Source organism: Salmo salar, unplaced genomic scaffold (genome assembly GCF_965601325.2).
Source record: "Salmo salar unplaced genomic scaffold, fSalSal1 ptg000408l, whole genome shotgun sequence".
Classification (NCBI taxonomy): domain Eukaryota; kingdom Metazoa; phylum Chordata; class Actinopteri; order Salmoniformes; family Salmonidae; genus Salmo; species Salmo salar.
The window spans coordinates 96,599-123,483 of record NW_027675377.1 but is presented as its reverse complement, the minus strand read 5'-3'; the positions used below and the strand labels follow the sequence as shown (position 1 = coordinate 123,483).

The 26,885-nt window shown below is 42.5% G+C and overlaps 1 protein-coding gene across 2 annotated transcripts; it reads left to right on the top strand.

The window, feature by feature from the left end:
- Positions 1 to 4,287: 4,287 nt before the first annotated feature.
- Positions 4,288 to 26,787, top strand: LOC123732968 (NLR family CARD domain-containing protein 3-like). 2 transcript variants are annotated; one of them, XM_082971726.1, is made up of 9 exons: positions 4,288 to 4,387; positions 6,708 to 6,849; positions 10,812 to 10,867; positions 13,363 to 13,481; positions 19,367 to 19,495; positions 23,376 to 23,504; positions 24,196 to 24,258; positions 24,582 to 24,817; positions 24,983 to 26,787. In XM_082971726.1, the coding sequence occupies exons 4-9, from the start codon at positions 13,414 to 13,416 to the stop codon at positions 26,785 to 26,787; spliced, it is 2,430 nt and encodes an 809-aa protein (XP_082827852.1). In that variant the 5' UTR covers positions 4,288 to 4,387; positions 6,708 to 6,849; positions 10,812 to 10,867; positions 13,363 to 13,413. The 2 variants fall into 2 exon arrangements, with proteins under 2 accessions (XP_082827852.1, XP_082827853.1); XM_082971727.1 differs by lacking the exon at positions 24,196 to 24,258 and having other exon boundaries at positions 4,289 to 4,387.
- Positions 26,788 to 26,885: the final 98 nt, after the last annotated feature.

Below are 26,885 nucleotides of genomic sequence, written 5' to 3'. Positions count from 1 at the left end.
ATTGATACTGGGTTAACCCTATTGATACTGGGTTAACCCTATTGATACTGATACTGGGTTAACCCTATTGATACTGATACTGGGTTAACCATATTTATACTGATACTGGGTTAACCCTACTTGGGGCGGCAGGTAGCTGCGCTCCAACGCTCTAGTGGTTAGTTAGAGCGTTGGACTAGTAACCGAAAGGCTGCAAGATCAAATCCCTGAGCTGACAAGGTAAAAATCGATTGTTTACCCCTGAACAAGGCAGTTAACCCACTGTTCCTAAGCCATCATTGAAAATAAGAATTTGTTCTTAACTGACTTGCCTAGTAAAATAAATAAATAAATACTGGGTTAACCCTATTTGTGCGATGCATAGGGTGTTTTCCTTGTTCACCAGCGACCTGGGTTCACTGCCCTGCACCACTGTTTGCTACAATATTAATATCATAGACTATCTGTTAAACGAAGAGACACCACAATATGAGTGAAAGGATTTCAGGAAAATATCAGTGAGTGTTGATTTAGAGTTGTCTTCTGGGTTCATCCTTGTAGCTGCCTTTATCAACAGGGTGAAATGTAACAAATGACATCAGAGTTGGGAGGTAACCAGGTCCCTGTTTAAATCACCATGACAACCATGTCATTATTTCTCCAGAGCAGCAAGGGAATCTAGAGACTCAACCTTTGTAGAATCACAATCACCTTTATTCACCAAGTACATTTGCACGTACATATGTAGGATCTTAATTTGAGCCAGTTTACTACAGCAGGAAAATATTCCTGCAGCAACAAGAAATGTGAATTATCATGGGGATTATAATTAATGGACATTTTTGTAGGGGTTGATACTTAAGTCTGATATCTCTAAGTGGAAATTACAAACTTCAGAAGCCTTTTTAATCCTCAAATACACTACAAGTTTTACATTTCCTGCATTGCAGGAACGTTCTTCTGCAGTAGGGAGTGATCAAAATAAGATCCTACATCTGTACACATAATTTTACATGGTGAATAACATACAGCTGGCAGGTTTTACGCTTTTTCGATAGTACACCGATCTCTGGTAAGACAAGGGGTGGCGGTTTATGTATATTTGTATGTATGTGTATATAGCCTCAACTATTGTTATTTTACTGCTGCTGTTTAATTTTTGTTACTTTTTATGTCTATTTTTTTCTTATGTGTTTTTTATTTAACACCTATTTTTCTTAAAACTTGTTGGTTAAGAGCTTGTAAGTAAGCATTTCACTGTAAGGTCTACAACTGTGGTATTTGGTGCATGTGGCAAATAAAATGTAAATAAATAAAATGTGAATATATTTGATAGACAACATTTAGAGGCAGAATACAGACAGAAGAGTTATAACATTATACACAGCTAGATAGAGTGAGCATAGAACTATATGAGAATACATTTTTATTTTATTTTATTTAACCTTTATTTAACTAGGCAAGTCAGTTAAGAACAAATTCTTATTTACAATGATGGCCCAGGGGCGAAAATCTGATATCAACTTTGGAGGGGACAATTACATTACATTTTCTCAAGAGCAATTCCTGAGGGGGACACCAAAAGTAGTGCTGTAACACATAGCCTACGTTTAATATGGTAAATGTATATTGAGGAACCAAAGAAATAAGGTGTTTGCCGTACTCCTAACTACCGGTACCCAAAACTACACAACTAATCACAACAGCAATACCATTGCCTTTAACACATCTTAGTTCAGTCACCAGTTTAAGTTGAGAGTGGGGGTATCCATGGCATTTTCCAATTATGTTCCTATTTTACAAGTAAAAAAAATTGAGAACCTTTCATAATGTTGCCAAACAAAGACTCAACAAACTTACCTGAGACTCCCTGTCTCTGCCAGTCTGTCCCTGCATATCTGTCCCCAACTCTGCTGTCTGTGTGCCATCTGTTGCCTGCTCTGCCTAATGACATCATTGTGAAACATTTCCATTAGAATTTCATTTCTTTCTTATGAACATTTTATCAACTAGTCTTTGAGATATTAGGCTACGAGGGTTCTTACTTTGCGTTTTGGTGTACTGAAAAATACTCTGATGTCCGTCTTTTTTCTGCCATTTTTCTGCCATTTTTCTACCTGGTTGGCTACACACACACAGTATGTAGGTTATTTACAGTAGGAGATGGGCTTCTATCATCTTATCTTCTATCATTCTATATGGGCTTCGATCTAAAAGGTAGCTAGCAAATGTGAAACGGATTGCAGTGACAAGAGTTGACAGCTGTATGAGTTCACCATTTACACAACATATGCTGCAACCTTTTGTAATTTTAATCGTTTGTTTCATATTGGCTGGCTTCTAACAATAGCTGAATTTGCAAAGCTAGCGAGCACCAATTCAGTGGTGTTTGCTATAATCTTTGCTACCCAGGTTAAATAAAGGTGAAATAAAATATATTAATAAAAGTTCCCTTGCGACAATTTAGCTTTTGCAACGAGACCATTAAATATATTTAAAACAATGGTAGAAGAGAGTGAAGTTCTGTTCAGTTTATCGCTAACCTTATCACAGGGACTTTGAAGCACTAACTTACATGCATGCTGATCTTGGAATAAATTGACGATAGCAAAGATTCCATCTTTGACGACGCCACATACATGGAATAGGTACTAGCTAGCTTAATAGTTAATATTTGCGCGCTAGCTCTGCATATTCAGCTAGTGTGTGTGCGCGATTGACTGGATTAACCTCACGTCAGTTACGTGTATTGAGTGCCTTTCAGACAGTAGATACGACCTCTACGTTACCTCGCAAGCTAAGGAACTGGCAGTGGATCAAACCATTGTGAGGCAAAGGGTGGGGGGGGTCGCAATCTTTTGAAACTTAAGAACAAGCTATTAAGTGTCTATAATCAGCACAATTGCTTTCATTGCATATTATTAATATTATTTAAATTACATAGTTATGTTTCAGTGATATATTGGGGGGGACAAATCATATTTTTCCCAGGATGGGGGGGTTGTGTCCCCCCCGTCCCCCCTGGCATTTCCGCCCCTGTGATGGCCTACCGGGGAACAGTGGGTAACCTGCCTTGTTCAGGGGCAGAACAACCGAATTTTACCTTGTCAGCTTGGAGATTCGATGCAGCAACATTTCAGTTACTAGCCCAATACTCTAACAACTAGGCTACCTGCCACCCCCATTAAAAGTGTGTGGTTGTTAACAAGTGTTAAAAAAAACTGTACATATAGGCATACAACTACAATTAAAACATATATATTAATAAAGACACTGTATATTCATAACGCTAGCAAAACTTATTTTAGATTGTTGTTGCAAAGGCTTCTGTTAATTTCACCCAAAAATGTGGGTCTTTTCTCATGAAGTCAAAATAAAATCTGCTACAATACTTTTTGTAAATATTTGCAGGTATTGAGTGTGAGATTTTGTTGCCTGAGATGTCTGTCTGTTTAGTGCTGCATGCTTGATATTGCTGACCCCTTATTGGGAGGTGGCTTACTAGTTTGTATATTGTACTGATTCATATGGATACCTGTCCATACATTGGCTGTAAAAGTGTATAAAAACAGAAAAGCATATAACTGTAGCTATGTGGTCTTTACTTGAGTGTGTTTCAGCAGGGTGAGGTCAGAGAGATGCTTCCAAGTCACTGTTTTTCTGAAATCATAAAATCCTTTACACAATCTGATGGGATGGATGTTCAACCCCATTAAAATGACCATAAGGTCAATATAGAACCTTTAAGTTAAGACCTCACAGATCTGTTCATGGCAAAGCAGTTCAATGAATGATACTAATTGATTCTGTGACAGTATTCATAAAGAGTAGGACAGCTGATCTAGGATCAGTTAAGTATTTTAGATCATAATGTATTAGATTACATGGAGTGGGGGACCTGATCCTAGATCATAATGAATCAGATTACATGGAGAGGGGGAACCTGATCCTAGATCATAATGAATAAGATTACATGGAGAGGAGGGACCTTATCCTAGATCATAATGAATCAGATTACATGGAGAGGGGGGGACCTGATCCTAGATCATAATGAATCAGATTACATGGAGAGGGAGGACCTGATCCTAGATCATAATGAATCAGATTACATGGAGAGGGGGGGACCTGATCCTAGATCATAATGAATCAGATTACATGGAGAGGGGGGACCTGATCCTGATTCAGCACTCCTCCTTTGAGACACTGCCTTTATGATTAAGGAATGCTGTTGTAAAGTGTAGTTACAGCAGGTGTTTACTGCCATCTAGTGGAAGATACCAATAAAACACTTTATTTTCAGGGTGGGGAGACGCCTGATTGAAACCGAAAGTAAAGTTGTTCTTTTGTTCAGGATCCATTTTGAGACGACAGAGCAGAAAACACTACATGGAGATTATTGAAAAATAAAGTAAGTATTTCTGAACAATAATCTATTCTAATCGACAGAGTAAGAGAATGAATACTAGGAATGAGATATTACTAGTTAGAACTGCTACTTGAGCTGAGTTGCTGACAGACAGCAGTTTTCAAAGTGGAAACTAATCAGTAGGTCTACATGTTATCAGTAAAACGTCTGGTAAAGATGGTGGAGGAGCTTTTACATTATATGGTTTTATGTTTATCTCAGGGTTTCTCAATCCTTTTGTTCTGACCAGCACTTACAGACCTGATTCAACTAATCATTAAATATTTTAAAACAGTTTAATATTTGAGGCATACAAATGAACATTCTCAAATGAAAACCTTTTGGGTTTGTAGGCCTGTTTACAATTATTAAAGGCCTACTAGAATTCATATTTGATGAAAAAAACACAGCTAAACCTGGTTTCTAGTAAATTATATGTTTATCTAAAATAATGTAAAAGAGATGTCTTGAAGAAGGACTATAATATAAAAACTGAAGCATGATTCAGTACAATGTCATGAGTTACTGCTGTCACATGCAACTGACTGTTAGCCCCACCCGCTGGATACTGTTGTTATATAACTATTGTTATATAAATGGGTGGTGACGTGTTTGACTATGATTGGTGTTAAAACAATTCTAATTAAATTATTAAATGAAATCATACTCTACCTTAACCACAATGTATTTAAAAATGCATTTTGTTTGTTATGAAAAAGAATGCTCTTAAACATTTGCATTTAAAGTATAACTTTTAATGTATATAAACAAAGTGCATATAAATCTAACCATTCAAAATAAATACAACCTGAACAACATAATAATAGAATATTTAACCATATCAAAGAAAAATAAATAAAAACGTGAAAAACGGCAGCATCCCAAAACATTAAACTGGTCCCTCTCTTCTCTCTCTTCTTTATTGCCATGTTATAACCAGCAGCACACAGCAATGCTGACCAGATTTTGCTTTTATGAGAGATTTGCATTCAGAAATGCAAGCTGCCTCACTTTCGAGGGGCTGATGCGGTTTCTTCTCTCAGTAATTATTTGTCCTGTTTTCGAGAAGACCCTCTCAGAGGGAACGGATGAGGCCACTATGCAGAGTCTCCCTGTCATGACTTTTGTAAGCCGTGGGCAGACAGAGGCCTTGTTCTTCCACCAGCTCAGAGGATCTGCAGATCTTTGGAAGAGGGGCTCCTCCAAATAGGATCGGACCTCCATTATGGCATCTGCTGAGGGATTCCTTCGTGCTGCATCCCCAGTTGCTCTCTCGTCAAACAGCATCCAAACAGCAGACGTTTGTGACACTACTGCTGGTGCTTCTGCTCCATCTGATCCCTCTTCTTCCTGATGCCCTGGTGCCTGAGCCAGCTGACTGCTGGGGCTGTCCCTCCCTCCCTCCCTCTTCTTCCTGTTGCCCTGGTGCCTGAGCCAGCTGACTGCTGGGGCTGTCCCTCCCTGCTAATGAGGTTATTCTTTGAAGAGCCTCATCAATCTCTCTGGCATCACTGAAGGCTAACTTCTTAAACCTGGCGTCAAGTGCAGCGGTTTCTGATAGCACGTGATTATATTCCATTCTGTGGAACTTTCTGTCCATTGATGAACATAGGGTGTCCATCAACTCGGTCACATTAAATTTGCTTCTCTCTGGCGTCTGGCTGTGATTCACTGCAGACCCTTACACAGGAGTATCATTGTTGAGGTGGTCACATAGCTGAAAAGAGAGAACAGTAACTTATTAGTTCAGCTTCATGTTTAGTCTACTGATACTACATTCTCATCTACTGCTCATATACATATATAATACTGGATTAAATAATGATGCAGTAATAACTGCTTACTGTACCTCACTCCACTGATCTCCACAGTGACCTGCTCCAGGACTGCACACCTCCTCCACCACCTCCCATTCCTCTTGGGTCAGAGCATCAACAGGTGCATTGACAATGCCCAGGGTAGAGATGATGGCATCCTTTGACTCAAGAAACCGCTTCAACATATAAAATGTTGAATTCCACCTTGTAGTGCAGTCTTGTTTAGGCCTCAGCTCATGCATCCCCATCTGGCGTTGTGTAGACTTTAGTTTTTCAGCACCTACTGTGCTCCTGTGGAAGTATTCCACAGCTGCTTTCACTTTGTCCACAGTAGGCTTCATCACCTTCAGAGCATCTCTTACAATCAGGTTGATTGTATGGGCAAGACATGGATGATGGGTCAATTTATTAAACATTTTCATGGCTTTGGTTATGTTAGCTGCATTGTCGCTAACACAACAGACCACTTTTCCATCTACTTGTCCTTCTCTGGCCACTCTCAAAAGTTCCTCTGCCAAGTTCTCTGGGTGTGTCTGTCGCTGAACTCAAAGCAGTCCAGAAGACAGCTAGACATCGAAAAAATCTTCAATGAAGTGACATGTACCCGACATGTAAGAAGTGGTTACCCTTGATGTCCAGCAGTCAGTGGTAAGGCAAACTGCAGTAGCTTTTTAGACTCTTTTCCACACTGAAGCCTGTGTGCTCTCGTACATTTGTGGAAAAGTGATTTTGAAAGGGTTTTCCTGCTTGGAATTGTGTACATTGGATTTACATTATTGCTATAATTTCTAAAACCTCCACAATCTAAAATGGCTGGAAATCGGTGGCAATCATTTTAGCTAATGCAATATCAATGTGGCCTTGTTTTGCTAAAGACATAGACTTTGGAATAAACTGGTCCATAGAAGACTGCGTTGCTGTGGGTCATGGAGTAGGTCTACTGGACTGAGTGGATACATCTCCACCACTATCACTAGCAGGTCTACTGGACTGAGTGGATACATCTCCACCACTATCACTAGCAGGTCTACTGGACTGAGTTGATACATCTCCACCACTATCACTAGCAGGTCTACTGGACTGAGTGGATACATCTCCACCACTATCACTAGCAGGTCTACTGGACTGAGTGGATACATCTCCACCACTATCACTAGCAGGTCTACTGGACTGAGTGGATACATCTCCACCACTATCACTAGCAGGTCTACTGGACTGAGTGGATACATCTCCACCACTATCACTAGCAGGCCTACTGGACTGAGTGGATACATCTCCACCACTATCACTAGCAGGCCTACTGGACTGAGTGGATACATCTCCACCACTATCACTAGCAGGCCAACTGGACTGAGTGGATACATCTCCACCACTATCACTAGCAGGTCTACTGGACTGACTGGACACATCTCCACCACTATCACGAGCAGGTCTACTGGACTGACTGGACACATCTCCACCACTATCACGAGCAGGTCTACTGGACTGACTGGACACATCTCCACCACTATCACTAGCAGGTCTACTGGACTGAGTGGATACATCCCCACCACTATCACTAGCAGGTCTACTGGACTGAGTGGATACATCCCCACCACTATCACTAGCAGGTCTACTGGACTGAGTGGATACATCTCCACCACTATCACTAGCAGGTCTACTGGACTGAGTGGATACATCTCCACCACTATCACTAGCAGGTCTACTGGACTGAGTGGATACATCTCCACCACTATCACTAGCAGGTCTACTGGACTGAGTGGATACATCTCCACCACTATCACTAGCAGGCCTACTGGACTGAGTGGATACATCTCCATGTGTGGAGGAACTGGCTCCACCACTATCACTAGCAGGTCTACTGGACTGAGTGGATACATCTCCACCACTATCACTAGCAGGCCTACTGGACTGAGTGGATACATCTCCACGTGTGGAGGTACTGGCTCCACCACTATCACTAGCAGGTCTACTGGACTGAGTGGATACATCTCCACCACTATCACTAGCAGGCCTACTGGACTGAGTGGATACATGTCCATGTGTGGAGGTACTGGCTCCACCACTATCACTAGCAGGTCTACTGGACTGACTGGACACATCTCCACCACTATCACTAGCAGGTCTACTGGACTGAGTGGATACATCTCCATGTGTGGAGGTACTGGCTCCACCACTATCACTAGCAGGTCTACTGGACTGACTGGACACATCTCCACCACTATCATTAACAGGTCTACTGGACTGAGTGGATACATCTCCATGTGTGGAGGTACTGGCTCCACCACTATCACTAGCAGGTCTACTGGACTGAGTGGATACATCCCCACCACTATCACTAGCAGGTCTACTGGACTGAGTGGTTACATCCCCACCACTATCACTAGCAGGTCTACTGGACTGAGTGGATACATCTCCACCACTATCACTAGCAGGTCTACTGGACTGAGTGGATACATCTCCACCACTATCACTAGCAGGTCTACTGGACTGAGTGGATACATCTCCACCACTATCACTAGCAGGCCTACTGGACTGAGTGGATACATCTCCACGTGTGGAGGTGCTGGCTCCACCACTATCACTAGCATGTCTACTTGACTGAGTGGATACATCTCCACGTGTGGAGGTGCTGGCTCCACCACTATCACTAGCAGGCCTACTGGACTGAGTGGGTACTGGCTCCACCACTATCACTAGCAGGTCTACTGGACTGAGTGGATACATCTCCACCACTATCACTAGCAGGTCTACTGGACTGAGTGGATACATCTCCACGTGTGGAGGTGCTGGCTCCACCACTATCACTAGCAGGTCTACTGGACTGAGTGGATACATCTCCACCACTATCACTAGCAGGTCTACTGGACTGAGTGGATACATCTCCACGTGTGGAGGTGCTGGCTCCACCACTATCACTAGCATGTCTACTGGACTGAGTGGATACATATCCACCACTATCACTAGCAGGTCTACTGGACTGAGTGGATACATCTCCACCACTATCACTAGCAGGTCTACTGGACTGAGTGGATACATCTCCACCACTATCACTAGCAGGTCTACTGGACTGAGTGGATACATCTCCACCACTATCACTAGCAGGCCTACTGGACTGAGTGGATACATCTCCACCACTATCACTAGCAGGTCTACTGGACTGAGTGGATACATCTCCACGTGTGGAGGTGCTGGCTCCACCACTATCACTAGCAGGTCTACTGGACTGAGTGGATACATCTCCACGTGTGGAGGTGCTGACTCCACCACTATCACTAGCAGGTCTACTGGACTGAGTGGATACATCTCCACGTGTGGAGGTGCTGACTCCACCACTATCACTAGCAGGCCTACTGGACTGAGTGGATACATCTCCACGTGTGGAGGTGCTGGCTCCACCACTATCACTAGCATGTCTACTTGACTGAGTGGATACATCTCCACGTGTGGAGGTGCTGGCTCCACCACTATCACTAGCAGGCCTACTGGACTGAGTGGGTACTGGCTCCACCACTATCACTAGCAGGTCTACTGGACTGAGTGGATACATCTCCACCACTATCACTAGCAGGTCTACTGGACTGAGTGGATACATCTCCACGTGTGGAGGTGCTGGCTCCACCACTATCACTAGCAGGTCTACTGGACTGAGTGGATACATCTCCACCACTATCACTAGCAGGTCTACTGGACTGAGTGGATACATCTCCACCACTATCACTAGCAGGCCTACTGGACTGAGTGGATACATCTCCACCACTATCACTAGCAGGTCTACTGGACTGAGTGGATACATCTCCACCACTATCACTAGCAGGCCTACTGGACTGAGTGGATACATCTCCACCACTATCACTAGCAGGTCTACTGGACTGAGTGGATACATCTCCACGTGTGGAGGTGCTGGCTCCACCACTATCACTAGCAGGTCTACTGGACTGAGTGGATACATCTCCACGTGTGGAGGTGCTGACTCCACCACTATCACTAGCAGGTCTACTGGACTGAGTGGATACATCTCCACGTGTGGAGGTGCTGACTCCACCACTATCACTAGCAGGCCCGCTGACCTGATCCTAGATCATAATGAATCAGATTACATGGAGAGGAGGACCTGATCCTAGATCATAATGAATCAGATTACATGGAGAGGAGGGACCTGATCCTAGATCATAATGAATCAGATTACATGGAGAGGAGGACCTGATCCTAGATCATAATGAATCAGATTACATGGAGAGGAGGGACCTGATCCTAGATCATAATGAATCAGATTACATGGAGAGGAGGGACCTGATCCTAGATCATAATGAATCAGATTACATGGAGAGGGAGGACCTGATCCTAGATCATAATGAATCAGATTACATGGAGAGGGGGGGACCTGATCCTAGATCATAATGAATCAGATTACATGGAGAGGGGGGACCTGATCCTGATTCAGCACTCCTCCTTTGAGACACTGCCTTTATGATTAAGGAATGCTGTTGTAAAGTGTAGTTACAGCAGGTGTTTACTGCCATCTAGTGGAAGATACCAATAAAACACTTTATTTTCAGGGTGGGGAGACGGCTGAGTGAAACAGAAAGTAAAGTTGTTCTTTTGTTCAGGATCCATTTTGAGACGACAGAGCAGAAGACGCTATATGGAGATTACTGACAAATAAGTAAGTATTTCTGAACAATAATTCATTCTAAAGGACAGAGTAAGATAATGAATATCTGTAATGAGATGTTACTAGTTAGTAGAACTGCTACTTGAGCTGAGTTGCTGACAGACAGCAGTTTTCAAAGTGGAAACTAATCAGTAGGTCTACATGTTATCAGTAAAACGTCTGGTAAAGATGGCGGAGGAGCTTTTACATTATATGGTTTAATGTTTATCTCAGGGTTTCTCATCCTGTTGTTCTGACCAGCACTTACACACCTGATTCAACTAATCATCAAATATTTTAAGACAGTTTAATATTTGAGGCCAACAAATGAAGATTCTCAAATTAAAACCTTTGGGGTTTGTAGGCCTGTTTAAAATGATTATAGGCCTACATGAATTCACAGTTGAGGGTAAAAACACAACTAAACCGGGTTTCCAGTAAATTATATGTTTATCTAAAATATCGTAAGCGAGATGTCTTGAAGAAGGACTTAATAAAAGAGGACTGACGTCATGTGGTTCTGTTTCCCTCAGTGAGGAGCAGCCAAAAACTGAAGCAAGATTCAGTACAACGTCATGAGTTACTGCTGTTGAATGCATCTGACTGTTAGTAAGCTCTGGTTACTGTTGTTATATAAACGGGTAACGTGACAGCTGTTGAATGCATCTGACTGTTAGAAAGCTCTGGTTACTGTTGTTATATAAACGGGTAACGTGACAGCTGTTGAATGCATCTGACTGTTAGCGCCACCCGCTGCTTACTGTTGTTATATAAACGGGTAACGTGACAGCTGTTGAATGCATCTGACTGTTAGCGCCACCCGCTGCTTACTGTTGTTATATAAACGGGTAACGTGACAGCTGTTGAATGCATCTGACTGTTAGTAAGCTCTGGTTACTGTTAGCGCCACCCGCTGCTTACTGTTGTTATATAAACGGGTAACGTCACAGCTGTTGAATGCATCTGACTGTTAGCGCCACCCGCTGCTTACTGTTGTTATATAAACGAGTAACGTCACAGCTGTTGAAACTGAAAATAAAAAATGATCTGTACAGAACCATTTTGAGATGACAGAGCAGCTCATAGTTTCATCTCTAAACTGCAACCCAGTTTCCAAGTAAAGTGAGTATTTCAGGTTAATAATGTAGAATAAAGTAGAGGGAACATTTGGAATCCACTAAACTAGTGTCGGAGTTCTGCTGAGTCATTCCTACCATGTGGTGTCTTTTCTGTCCCCAGGAAATATCAGTTCTTATTAACTGACAGAGTGTCACGACACGGATCAGTATACAGTTACAATACAGTTAAACACTCTGTGCTGCTAGTTACAACAGCGGTTTAAATGGTACAATGATTCTCTACAATGTACTTGTTTTGTCACATAAACTGAAATTAGGCAAACTATTCAAATGTTACAACCAGGAAATGACGGAATGATTTCTGAACAGTGCGCCTTTAACTGTAGCTATGTGGTCTTTACTTGAGTGTGTTTCAGCAGGATGAGGTCAGAGAGATGCTTCCAAGTCACTATTTTTCTGAACTCATAGAATCCTTTACACAATCTGATGGTATTGTGTAAAGAGTTACCATTAAAATGACCATAAGGTTTATATAGTACCCCCCCCCCCCCCCCCCACACCCTTTCTAGATCTGACTGCTAATAGCTACTTTACTGAGGAAGAATGTACTTCCTAACCAGCTTCACCTGGAATGGGCCTAGTCCCTACAATGAAAAACAGCCCCAAAACCATTATTAAATAGGGAGACTTGAATGATCATATTTGATACTGTATGGTAATATAAAACACTTATTGTGGCAGGTAGCCTAGTGGTTAGAGCGTTGTAACTGTAAGGTTGCAAGTTCAAATCCCTGAGCTGACAAGGTACAAATCTGTCATTCTGCCCCTGGTGACTACCTCAAAAAGCTGGTTGAGAGAATGCCAAGAGTGTGCAAAGCTGTCATCAAGGTGGCTACTTTGAAGAAACTCAAATATAAAATATATTTTGATTTGTTTAACACCTTTTGGTTACTACATGATTCCACATGTGTTATTTCATAGTTTTGATGTCTTCACTGTTATTCTACAATGTAGAAAATAGTAAAAAATAAAGAAAATCCCTGGAATGAGTAGGTGTGTCTAAACTTTTGTCTAGTACTGTACATATGGACATACTATAAAGTATGTGCATCAATAGACTCTTAAGGATTCAAGTGGAACTGAGATGAGGAAGTGAATCTGTAGGCCTATGTGATTATGTTACAATTAAGTTACACTTGTTAAATCCCTGTGGGACGCTTTGCACACCTTGTAGTGTCCATTTCTTAATGAGTTGAGGCTGTTCAGGACAAAAAAGATGGGGGACACTCAATATTAGGAGGGTGTTCCTAATGTTACTTTATGTAATGGCACAGATTTGAATGCTTTATGTAATGTATTTTATCTATTGAAATATAGTTTTGATATATTTTAAAATGTGGTTTCATGGTGATTTATAATTTTTTCCAGAATCTCCAACCACCTCAGAGATCAGTCTCTCCAGTACCCAGTCATCTGTCCATGAAGAGTGACTCCACTATGGATCGTCCAATACATTTTAGTGATGGATCAGGGACCTTTGACCCCAGGTAAGTTACTGGTCAGAATTGATGATATTTCTATTGAAGAGGAGAACCTTAAAGATCTGAAACCAGATGTATTTAGTGTATCTGAGTATATACTAGAGGTCGACCGATTATGATTTTTCGACGCCGATACCGATTATTGAAGGGCCGAAAAAAGCCGATACCGATTAATCGGAGGATTTTTTTATTTGTACTAATGACAATTACAACAATACTGAATGAACACTTATTTTAACTTATTATAATACATCAACAAAATCAATTTAGCCTCAAATAAATAATGAAACATGTTCAATTTGGGTTAAATAATGCAAAAACAAAGTGTTGGAGAAGAAAGTAAAAGTGTAATATTTGCCATGTAAAAAAGCTAACGTTTAAGTTCCTTGCTCAGAACATGAGAACATATGAAAGCTGGTGATTCCTTTTAACATGAGTCTTCAATATTCCCAGGTAAGAAGTTTTAGGTTGTAGTTATTATAAGAATTATATTACTATTTCTCTTTATACGATTTGTATTTCAAATACCTTTGACTATTGGATATTCTTATAGGCACTTTAGTATTGCCAGTGTAACAGTATAGCTTCCGTCCCTCTCCTCACCCCTACCTGGGCTCAAACCAGGAACACATCAACAACAGCCACCCTCGAAGCATCGTTACCCATCGCTCCACAAAAGCCGCAGCCCTTGCAGAGCAAAGGGGAACAACTACTTCAAGGTCTCAGAGCGAGTGACATCACCGATTGAAACGCTATTAGCGTGCACCGGGTAACTAGCTAGCCATTTCACATCAGTTACACCAGCCTAATCTCGTGAGTTGATAGGCTTGAAGTCATAAACAGCTCAATGCTTGAAGCACAGTGAAGAGCTGCTGGCAAACGCACAAAAGTGCTGTTTGAATAAATGCTTACGAGCGTGCTGCTCCCTACCATCGCTCAGTCAGACTGCTCTATCAAATATCAAATCATAGACTTATTATGACATAATAACACACACAAATACAAGCCTTTGGTCATTAATATGGTAGAATCCGGAAACTATCATTTCGAAAACAAAACGTTTATTATTTTCAGTGAAATACGGAACCGTTACGTATTTTATCTAACGGGTGGCATCACTAAGTGTAAATATTACTGTTACATTGTACAACCTTCAATGTTATGTCATAATTATGTACAATTCTAGCAAATTAATTACGGTCTTTGTTAGGAATAAATGGACTTCACACAGTTTGCAACGAGCCAGGCGGCCCAAACTGCTGCATATACCCTGACTGCTTGCACGGAACGCAAGAGAAGTGACACAATTTCCCTAGTTATAAGAAATTCATGTTAGCAGGCAATATTAACTAAATATGCAGGTTTAAAAATATATACTTGTGTATTGATTTTAAAGAAAGGCATTGATGTTTATGGTTAAGTACACATTGTTGCAATGACAGTGCTAAATCATCACCCGTTTGGCAAAGTAGGCTGTGATTCGATGAGAAATTAACCTCTATGGGCTAGGCGGGACGAATTCGTCCCACCTACGCAACAGCCAGTCTAATCCAGTGGCGCGATTTTCAAAACGTTTGAAATGCTATTACTTCAATTTCTCAAACATATGACTATTTTACAGCCATTTAAAGATAAGACTCTCGTTAATCTAACCACACTGTCCGATTTCAAAAAGGCTTTACAACGAAAGCAAAACATTAGATTATGTCAGCAGACTACCCAGCCAGAAATAATCAGACACCCATTTTTCAAGCTAGCATATAATGTCACAAAAACCCAGAAGACAGCTAAATGCAGCACAAACCTTTGATGATCTTCATCAGATGACAACCCTAGGACATTATGTTATACAATGCATGCATGTTCTGTTCAATCAAGTTCATATTTATATAAAAAAAAACAGCTTTTTACATTAGCATGCGACGTTCAGAACTAGCATACCCCCCGCAACCTTCCGGGGAATTTACTAACAATTTTACTAAATTACTCACGATAAATGTTCACAAAAAGCACAACAATTATTTTAAGAATTATAGATACAGAACTCCTCTATGCACTCGATATGTCCGATTTAAAAATAGCTTTTCGGATGAAGCACATTTTGCAATATTCTAAGTACATAGCCCGGCATCACAGGGCTACCTATTTAGACACCCGGCAAGTTTAGCACTCACCAATATCAGATTTACTATTATAAAAGTTTGATTACCTTTTGTTGTCTTCGTCAGAATGCACTCCCAGGACTGCTACTTCAATAACAAATGTTGGTTTGGTCCAAAATAATCCATCGTTATATCCGAATAGCGTCGTTTTGTCCGTGCGTTCCAGAAACTATCCGAAATGGTAAATAACGGTCGCACGCATGGCGCATTTCGTGACAAAAAATTTCTAAATATTCCTTTACCGTACTTCGAAGCATGTCAACCGCTGTTTAAAATCAATTTTTATGCCATTTTTCTCGTAGAAAAGCGATAATATTCCGACCAGGAATCTCCTTTTCGGCAAACAGAGGAAAAAATCACAAAGACGGGGGCGGCCGGGTCACGCGCCTAAGCCCAGAGTACCTTGATCGGTCACTTGAAAAAGGCGATCAAGTGCTTCAGCCTGGGGCTGGGATGACGACATTCTGTTTTTTCCCGGGCTCTGAGCGCCCATGGACGACGTAGGAAGTGTCACGTTAGAGCAGAGATCCTTTGTAAAAGATAGAGATGGCAAAGAAGTTCCAGAAATGGTCAGACAGGCCACTTCCTGTAAAGGAATCTCTCAGGTTTTGACCTGCCATTTGAGTTCTGTTATACTCACAGACACCATTCAAACAGTTTTAGAAACATAAGGGTGTTTTCTATCCATATATAATAAGTATATGCATATTCTAGTTACTGGGTAGGATTAGTAACCAGATTAAATCGGGTATGTTTTTTATCCAGCCGTGAAAATACTGCCCCCTAGCCCCAACAGGTTAACAGGCACCGCATCGATTATATTCAAAGCAGGACAAGCTAGATAAACTAGTAATATCATCAACCATGTGTAGTTAACTAGTGATTATGTTAAGATTGATTGTTTTTTATAAGATAAGTTTAATGCTAGCTAGCAACTTACCTTGGCTTCTTGTTGCCCTCGCGTAACAGGTAGTCAGCCTGCCACACAGGCTCCTCGTGGAGTGCAATGTAAGGCAGGTGGTTAGAGCGTTGGACTAGTAACCAGAAGGTTGCAAAAACGAATCCCCGAGCTGACAAGGTAAAAATCTGTCATTCTGCCCCTGAACAAGGCAGTTAACCCACTGTTGCTAGGCCGTCATTGGAAATAAGAATGTGTTCTTAACTGACTTGCCTAGTTAAACAAAGGTGTAAAAAGAAATCGGCCACAATCGGTGTCCAAAAATACCGATTTCCGATTGTTATGAAAACTTGAAATCGGCCCCAATTAATCGGCCATTCCGATTAATCGGTCAACCTCAAGTATATACTGTAAAGCATCTGCTTATCATTTGTTGTTTTTGTCATATATTTTAAGACACTGAGTGTACAAAACATTATGAACACCTGCTTTTTCCATGACGTAGATTGACAAGGTGAATCAAATCAAATTTTATCAGTCACATGCGCCGAATGCAACAGGTGTAGACCTTACAGTGAAATGCTTTCCTACAAGCCCTAACCCACAATGCAGTTTAAAAAAGTATGAATAAGAATAAGAGATAAAAGTAAAGAGCAGCAGTAAAAATAACAATTGCTAGACTATATACAGGGGGGTACCGGTACAGAGTCAATGTGCGGGGGCACCGGTTAGTCGAGGTAATATGTACATGTAGGTAGAGTTATTAAAGTGACTATGCATAGATAATAACAGAGAGTAGCAGCAGCGTATGGGGGGGTTGGCAATGCAAATTGTCTGGGTAGCCATTTGATTAGATGTTCAGGAGTCTTATGGCTTGGGGGTAGAAGCTGTTTAGAATCCTCTTGGACCTAGACTTGGCGCTCCGGTACCGCTTGCTGTGCGGTAGCAGAGAGAACAGTCTATGACTTGGGTGGCTGGAGTCTTTGACAATTTTTAGGGCCTTCCTCTGACACCACCTGGTAAGTGGACCTGGATGGCAGGAAGCTTGGCCCCAGTGATGTACTGGGCCGTTCTCACTACCCTCTGTAGTGCCTTGCGGTCGAAGGCTGAGCAGTTACCATACCAGGCAGTGATGCAACCAGTCAGGATGCTCTCAATGGTGCAGCTGTAGAACCTTTTGAGGATCTGAAGACCCACGCCAAATCTTTTCAGTATTCTGGGGGGGAATAGGTTTTGTCGTGCCCTCTTCACGACTGTCTTGGTGTGCCATGTTAGTTTGTTGGTGATGCAGACGCCAAGGAACTTGAAGCTCTCAACCTGCTCCACTACAGCCCCATTGATGAGAATGGGGACATGCTCGGTCCTCCTTTTCCTGTAGTCCACAATCATCTCCTTTGTCTTGGTTACGTTGAGGGAGAGGTTGTTGTCCTGGCACCACCCGGCCAGGTCTCTGACCTCCTCCCTATAGGCTGTCTCGTCGTTGTCGGTGATCAGGCCTACCACTGTTGTGTCGTCAGCAAACTTAATGATGGTGTTGGAGTCGTGCCTGGCCGTGCAGTCATGAGTGAACAGGGAGTACAGGAGGGGACTGAGCACGCACCCCTGAGGGGCCCCTGTGTTGAGGGTCAGCATGGAGGATGTGTTGTTACCTACCCTTACCTCCTGGGGGCGGCCCGTCAGGAAGTCCAGGATCCAGTTACAGAGGGAGGTGTTTAGTCCCAGGGTCCTTAGCTTAGTGATGAGCTTTGAGGGTACTATGGTATTGAACGCTGAGCTGTAGTGAATGAACAGCATTCTCACATAGGTGTTCCTTTTGTCCAGGTGTGAAAGGGCTGTGTGGAGTGGCAATAGAGAGACTGCATCATCTGTGGATCTGTTTGGGTGGTATGCAAATTAGAGTGGGTCTAGGGTTTCTGGGATAATGGTGTTGATGTGAGCCATGACCAGCCTTTCAAAGCACTTCATGGCTACAGATGTGAGTGCTACGGGTCGGTAGTCATTTAGGCAGGTTACCTTAGTGTTCTTGGGTACAGGGACTATGGTGGTCTGCTTAAAACATGTTGGTATTACAGACTCAGACAGGGAGAGGTTGAAGATGTCAGTGAAGACACTTGCCGGTTGGTCAGCGCATGCTCGCAGCACACGTCCTGGTAATCCGTCTGGCCCTGCGGCCTTGTGAATGTTGACCTGTTTAAAGGTCTTACATTGACTGCTGAGAGCATGATCACATAGTCGTCCGGAAGAGCTGGTGTAGTTTGATTCCATCTCAGTCCTGTATTGATGCTTTGCCTGTTTGATGGTTCGTCGGAGGGCATAGCGGGATTTCTTATAGGCTTCCAGAATAGACTCCCGCTCCTTGAAACATAAAAAGCTATGATCCCTTGTTGATGTCACTTGTTGAATCCACACCAATCAGTGCCAGGAGCACAGATTTGTGTTAAGAACTGCAACGCTGCTGGGTTTTTTACGCTTAACAGTTTCCCATGTGTCTCAAGAATGGTCCACCACCCAAAGGACATCCAGCCCACTTGACACAACTGTGGGAGTCATAGGAGTCAACATGGGCCAGCATCTCTGTGGAACGCTTTCTACACCTTGACGAGTCAATGCCTTGACAAGTTGAGGCTAATTTTAGGGTAAAAAGGTGGGGGGGGGGGGGGGGGCACTCAGTATTAGGAGGGCGTTCTTAATGTTTTGTACACTCAGTGTATGTCTTTTGCTTTATGTAATGGCATATATTTTAATGCTTTATGTAATGTATGTAATCTATTGATATATAATTTTGATACATTTTGAAATGTAGTTACATGGTGATTCATTATGTTTTTCAGAATCTCCAAGCAAACTCAGTCTCTCCAGAGATCAGTCTCTCCAGTACCCAGTCATCTGTCCATGAAGAGCGACTTCTCTATGGATCGTCCAATACATTTTAGTGATGGATCAGGGACCTTTGACCCCAGGTAAGTTACTGGTCAGAATTGATGATATTTCTATTGAAGAGGAGAACCTTCAAGATCTGAAACCTGATGTATTTTGTGTATCTGAGTATATACTGTAAAGCATCTGCTTATCATTTGTTGTTTTTGTCATATATTTTAAGACACTGAGTGTACAAAACATTATGAACACCTGCTTTTTCCATTTCGTAGATTGACAAGGTGAATCAAATCAAATTTTATCAGTCACATGCGCCGAATGCAACAGGTGTAGACCTTACAGTGAAATGCTTTCCTACAAGCCCTAACCCACAATGCAGTTTAACCTGTTGGGTCTAGGGGGCAGCATTTGCACGTCTGGATAAAAAAAATGTACCCGATTTAATCTGGTTACTAATCCTACCCAGTAACTAGAATATGCATATACTTATTATATATGGATAGAAAACACTCTAAAGTTTCCAAAACTGTTTGAATGGTGTCTGTGAGTATAACAGAACTCATTTGGCAGGCAAAACCCTGAGACATTTTCTGACAGGAAGTGGATACCTGATGTGTTGTATTGACTTTAAACCTATCCCATTGAAAAACACAGGGGTTTAGGAATATTTTGGCACTTCCTATTGCTTCCACTAGATGTCACCAGCCTTTACAAAGTGTTTTGAGTCTTCTGGAGGGAGATCTGACCGAACAAGAGCCATGGAACGGTGATGTCCCATTAGACACCTGGCGCGCTACTTCATGTTGGGTACCCTCGTTCCAATACGTTATAAAATAGTATGCATTCGTCCACCTTGAATATTATTCATGTTCTGGTTAAAAAAGGCCCTAATGATTTATGCTATACAACGTTTGACATGTTTGAACGAACGGAAATATATTTTTTCCCCTCGTTCATGACGAGAAGTCCGGCTGGCTTACATCATGTGCTAACGAGACGGAGATTTTTGGACATAAATGATGAGCTTTTTTGAACAAAACTACATTCGTTATGGACCTGTGATACCTGGAAGTGACATCTGATGAAGAGAATCAAAGGTAATGGATTATTTACATAGTATTTTCGATTTTAGATCTCCCCAACATGACGTCTAGTCTGTATCGCAACGCGTATATTTCTGGGCGCAGTGCTCAGATTATTGCAAAGTGTGATTTCCCAGTAAGGTTATTTTTAAATCTGGCAAGTTGATTGCGTTCAAGAGATGTAAATCTATAATTCTTTAAATGACAATATAATATTTTAACAATGTTTTCTAATTTTAATTATTTAATTTGTGACGCTGACTTGACTGCCGGTTATTGGAGGGAAACGATTTCCTCAACATCAATGCCATAGTAAAACGCTGTTTTTGGATATAAAAATGAACTTGATAGAACTAAAAATGCATGCATTGTCTAACATAATGTCCTAGGAGTGTCATCTGATGGAGATTGTAAAAGGTTAGTGCATCATTTTAGCTGGTTTTATGGTTTTGGTGACCCTGTCTTTGACTTGACAAAACATTACACACAACTCTTGTAAATGTACTGTCCTAACATACTCTAAATTTATGCTTTCGCCGTAAAACCTTTTTGAAATCGTAAAACGTGGTTAGATTAAGGAGATGTTTATCTTTCAAATGGTGTAACATAGTTGTATTTTTGAAAAATTTGAATTTTGACATTTATTTGGATTCAAATTTGCCGCTCTTGAAATGCACCTGCTGTTGATGGAGTGCACCACGGGTGGCACGCTAGCGTCCCACCTAGCCCCAAGAGGTTAAAAAAGTATGAATAAGAATAAGAGATAAAAGTAAAGAGCAGCAGTAAAAATAACAATTGCTAGACTATATACAGGGGGGTACCGGTACAGAGTCAATGTGCGGGGGCACCGGTTAGTCGAGGTAATATGTACATGTAGGTAGAGTTATTAAAGTGACTATGCATAGATGATAACAGAGAGTAGCAGCGGCATATGGGGGGGGGGGGGGCAATGCAAATAGTCTGGGTGGCCATTTGATTAGATGTTCAGGAGTCTTATGGCTTTGGGGTAGAAGCTGTTTAGAAGCCTCTTGGGCCTAGACTTGGCACTCCGGTACTGCTTGCTGTGCGGTAGCAGAGAGAACAGTCTATGACTACGGTGGCTGGAGTCTTTGACAATTTTTAGGGCCTTCCTCTGACACCGCCTGGTATAGTGGTCCTGGATAGCAGTTGCCATACCATGCAGTGATGCCACCAGTCAGTATGCTCTCGATGGTGCAGCTGTAGAACCTTTTGAAGATCTGAAGACCCATGCCAAATCTTTTCAGTCTCCTGGGGGGGAATAGGTTTTGTCGTGCCCTCTTCACGACTGTCTTGGTGTGCTTGGACCATGTTAGTTTGTTGGTGATGCAGACGCCAAGGAACTTGAAGCTCTCAACCTGCTCCACTACAGCCCCATTGATGAGAATGGGGACATGCTCGGTCCTCCTTTTCCTGTAGTCCACAATCATCTCCTTTGTCTTGGTTACGTTGAGGGAGAGGTTGTTGTCCTGGCACCACCCGGCCAGGTCTCTGACCTCCTCCCTATAGGCTGTCTCGTCGTTGTCGGTGATCAGGCCTACCACTGTTGTGTCGTCAGCAAACTTAATGATGGTGTTGGAGTCGTGCCTGGCCGTGCAGTCATGAGTGAACAGGGAGTACAGGAGGGGACTGAGCACGCACCCCTGAGGGGCCCCTGTGTTGAGGGTCAGCATGGAGGATGTGTTGTTACCTACCCTTACCTCCTGGGGGCGGCCCGTCAGGAAGTCCAGGATCCAGTTACAGAGGGAGGTGTTTAGTCCCAGGGTCCTTAGCTTAGTGATGAGCTTTGAGGGTACTATGGTATTGAACGCTGAGCTGTAGTGAATGAACAGCATTCTCACATAGGTGTTCCTTTTGTCCAGGTGTGAAAGGGCTGTGTGGAGTGGCAATAGAGAGACTGCATCATCTGTGGATCTGTTTGGGTGGTATGCAAATTAGAGTGGGTCTAGGGTTTCTGGGATAATGGTGTTGATGTGAGCCATGACCAGCCTTTCAAAGCACTTCATGGCTACAGATGTGAGTGCTACGGGTCGGTAGTCATTTAGGCAGGTTACCTTAGTGTTCTTGGGTACAGGGACTATGGTGGTCTGCTTAAAACATGTTGGTATTACAGACTCAGACAGGGAGAGGTTGAAGATGTCAGTGAAGACACTTGCCGGTTGGTCAGCGCATGCTCGCAGCACACGTCCTGGTAATCCGTCTGGCCCTGCGGCCTTGTGAATGTTGACCTGTTTAAAGGTCTTACATTGACTGCTGAGAGCATGATCACATAGTCGTCCGGAAGAGCTGGTGTAGTTTGATTCCATCTCAGTCCTGTATTGATGCTTTGCCTGTTTGATGGTTCGTCGGAGGGCATAGCGGGATTTCTTATAGGCTTCCAGAATAGACTCCCGCTCCTTGAAACATAAAAAGCTATGATCCCTTGTTGATGTCACTTGTTGAATCCACACCAATCAGTGCCAGGAGCACAGATTTGTGTTAAGAACTGCAACGCTGCTGGGTTTTTTACGCTTAACAGTTTCCCATGTGTCTCAAGAATGGTCCACCACCCAAAGGACATCCAGCCCACTTGACACAACTGTGGGAGTCATAGGAGTCAACATGGGCCAGCATCTCTGTGGAACGCTTTCTACACCTTGACGAGTCAATGCCTTGACAAGTTGAGGCTAATTTTAGGCTAAAAAGGTGGGGGGGGCACTTAGTATTAGGAGGGCGTTCTTAATGTTTTGTACACTCAGTGTATGTCTTTTGCTTTATGTAATGGCATATATTTTAATGCTTTATGTAATGTATGTAATCTATTGATATATAATTTTGATACATTTTGAAATGCAGTTACATGGTGATTCATTTTGTTTTTCAGAATCTCCAAGCAAACTCAGTCTCTCCAGAGATCAGTCTCTCCAGTACCCAGTCATCTGTCCATGAAGAGTGACTTCTCTATGGATCGTCCAATACATTTTAGTGATGGATCAGGGACCTTTGACCCCAGGTAAGTTACTGGTCAGAATTGATGATATTTCTATTGAAGAGGAGAACCTTCAAGATCTGAAACCTGATGTATTTAGTGTATCTGAGTATATACTGTAAAGCATCTGCTTATCATTTGTTGTTTTTGTCATATATTTTAAGACACTGAGTGTACAAAACATTATGAACACCTGCTTTTTCCATGACGTAGATTGACCAGGTGAATCCAGGTGAAAGCAATGATCCCTTATTGACGTCACTTGTTAAATCCACTTCAATCTGTGTCGATGAAGGGGAGGTTAAAGAAGTATTTTTAAGCCTTGAGACAATTGAGACATGGATTGTGTATGTGTGCCATTCAGAGGGTGAATGAGCAAGTCAATATATTTAAGTGCCTTTGAATGGGGTTTTGTGGTAGGTCTCAGGCACAAAATTCTAGTAATGGCGTTGTGGACATGTTATTCATTCCAGAGGCTACTACCACACTCAGACAGCACAGTATACTGTTCCCAGCTGTCTGTCTATGAACACAGTATACTGATCCCAGCTGTCTGTCTATGAACACAGTATACTGTTCCCAGCTGTCTGTCTATGAACACAGTATACTGATCCCAGCTGTCTGTCTGTCTATGAACACAGTATACTGATCCCAGCTGTCTGTCTGTCTATGAACACAGTATACTGATCCCAGCTGTCTGTCTGTCTATGAACAGTGACTTCTCCATGCATCATCCTGTTAATTCCAGTGGTGGAAGATCAATCACCTTTGACCGAAGGTCACCACATTTTGAGAATCTTCAAGATGTCATATAGATATGTTGTTGTAATTTGTAATTTGTTGTAACTGAGTTTATTAGAGTAATTACTGCACCCTCTTATATCTCTGTAGTGGATGGTCTACTCTGTTAGAGGATCAGTATCTCTCCTTTATCTCTGTAGTGGATGGTCTACTCTGTTAGAGGATCAGTATCTCTCCTTTATCTCTGTAGTGGATGGTCTACTCTGTTAGAGGATCAGTATCTCTCTCTCTCCTTTATCTCTGTAGTGGATGGTCTACTCTGTTAAAGGATCAGTATCTCTCTCTCCTTTATCTCTGTAGTGGATGGTCTACTCTGCCAGAGGATCAGTCCAGGTGTGCAGTGTGCCAGCAGGTTCTGAGGGATCCGGTCTCTATCACCTGTGGACACAGGTTCTGCAGACAGTGCATCACCAGATACTGGGAGAAACCTGCTCCTTCAGGAGACTATGACTGTCCTCAGTGTAGAAAGAGATCCAGAACACTTCCTGTACTACAGCACCTGAGGGAACCCAATGATTCAAGAGGCTCTGAAAACAGTAAGAACACTTGCAGACCTGTGCTAAGTCAATACCTCAATATGATTTAAATGTAGTTAACTACAATAATATGAGATAATATAAATTACTGTAGTTGTGGAAGATCCACTTTTCATCCTGTCAATGAATATGTCTGATACACATCCTTTTACTCCTCCCTTGTAGTGGATGACAGCCTGCAGAGAGCTATAGTAAACCATAAAGCCAGTCTAAAAAGGAGGTATGAATGTGTGATAGAAGGCATGGAAACAGCAGGGAACCAAACTCCCCTCAACAGGATTTACACAGAGCTCTACATCACAGAAGGAGAGAGTGAAGGTGTTAACAATGAACATGAGGTGTGGCAGCTAGAGACAGCATCCAGGACACCAACCTCACATGACACAGCAATCCACTGCAATGACATCTTTAAACCCTTACCTGGCCAAGAGAGAAGCATCAGAACTGTGCTGACCAAGGGCATCGCTGGCATCGGAAAAACAGTCTCTGTGCAGAAGTTCATCCTAGACTGGGCTGAAGGGAAGGCAAACCAAGATGTGGAGATCATATTTGTGCTTCCTTTCCGGGAGCTGAACTTGATCAAAGATCTCCAGTACAGTCTTCTCAGACTTTTAAATGACTTCCACACAGAACTAGACATAGGCAATGCAAAGAAACTCACTGCCTGTAAAGCTATGTTCATCTTTGATGGTTTGGATGAAAGCAGACTTCCATTAGATTTCCAGCACAATGAAAAGGTTTCTGATGTCACCCAGACATCATCTGTTGATGTTCTGCTGACAAACCTCATCAAGGGGAATCTGCTTCCCTCTGCTCTCCTATGGATAACCTCCCGACCTGCAGCAGCCAATCAGATCCCCCCTAAGTGTATTGACCAGGTGACAGAGGTACGAGGGTTCAATGACCCACAGAAGGAGGAGTACTTCAGGAAGAGATTCAGTGATGATGACCTGGCCAGCAGAATCATCTCACACATAAAGACATCAAGGAGCCTCCACATCATGTGCCACATGCCGGTGTTCTGTTGGATTTCTGCAATAGTCTTTGAACACATGTTGAGTACAGATAAGAGGAGAGAGATGCCCACGACTCTGACTGAGATGTCCATACACTTCCTGCTCATTCAGACCAGCCTGAAGAACCAGAAATATCATGGAAGAGATGAGATGGATCAAGAGGAGCTCATGGAGTCAGATAAGGAAATTCTTCTGAAGCTGGGGAAGCTGGCGTTTGAAAATCTGGAGAAGGGTAATCTCATGTTCTATGAAGAAGACCTGAAAGAGTGTGGCCTTGATGTCAAAGAAGCCTCAGTGTACTCAGGAGTGTGCACACAAATCTTTAAAGAAGAGTCTGTGATATTTCAGAGAGTGGTGTACTGCTTTGTTCATCTCAGCATTCAGGAGTTTCTCTCAGCTGTCTACATGTACCATTGTTACACAGCCAGGAACATGGATGCACTGAAGCCTTTCCTCAAGCGAAAGTCTAGAGGTGTGTCTGAAGAGCTAACCTTGCATGAGCTGCTGAAGAGTACCGTGGATAAAGCCTTGGAGAGTAAGAATGGACACCTGGACCTTTTTGTCCGCTTCCTTCATGGCATGTCACTGGAGTCCAATCAGAAACTCCTACGAGGTCTGGTGACACAGACAGAAAGCAGTCCAGAGAGCGTCCAGAAAACAATCCGATCTCTTAAGGTGATGCAGAGGAAGAACATGTCCCCTGAGAGGTGCATCAATCTCTTCCACTGTCTGATAGAGATGAAAGACCATTCAGTACAGAAGGTCATCGAAGTGTACTTGAGGTCAGAAAAGAGATCCAAAAACCTCACACATGCTCAGTGTTCAGCACTGGCCTACATGCTGCAGATATCAGAGGAGGTTCTGGATGTGTTTAACCTGAAGGAATACAAGACATCAGAGGAGGGTCGTAGGAGACTGCTCCCAGCTGTGAGAGGCTGCAGGAAAGCTCTGTAAGTATTACTGTAAATATCGCACACCAAAATAAATTGTAGTTATAACAGTATTTTCATTGGCTGACTGTCTCTGTAAGTACTCATGTGACTATCCCTCAG

Bases quoted from the DNA above. Each gene is read 5' to 3' on its own strand.
- LOC123732968 (XM_082971726.1), top strand. From the start codon at position 13,414: ATGAAGAGTGACTCCACTATGGATCGTCCAATACATTTTAGTGATGGA. The intron at 13,482-19,366 runs GTAAGTTACTGG...TATGTTTTTCAG, and splicing joins TCAGGGACCTTTGACCCCAG to AATCTCCAAGCAAACTCAGT. The intron at 19,496-23,375 runs GTAAGTTACTGG...TTTGTTTTTCAG, and splicing joins TCAGGGACCTTTGACCCCAG to AATCTCCAAGCAAACTCAGT.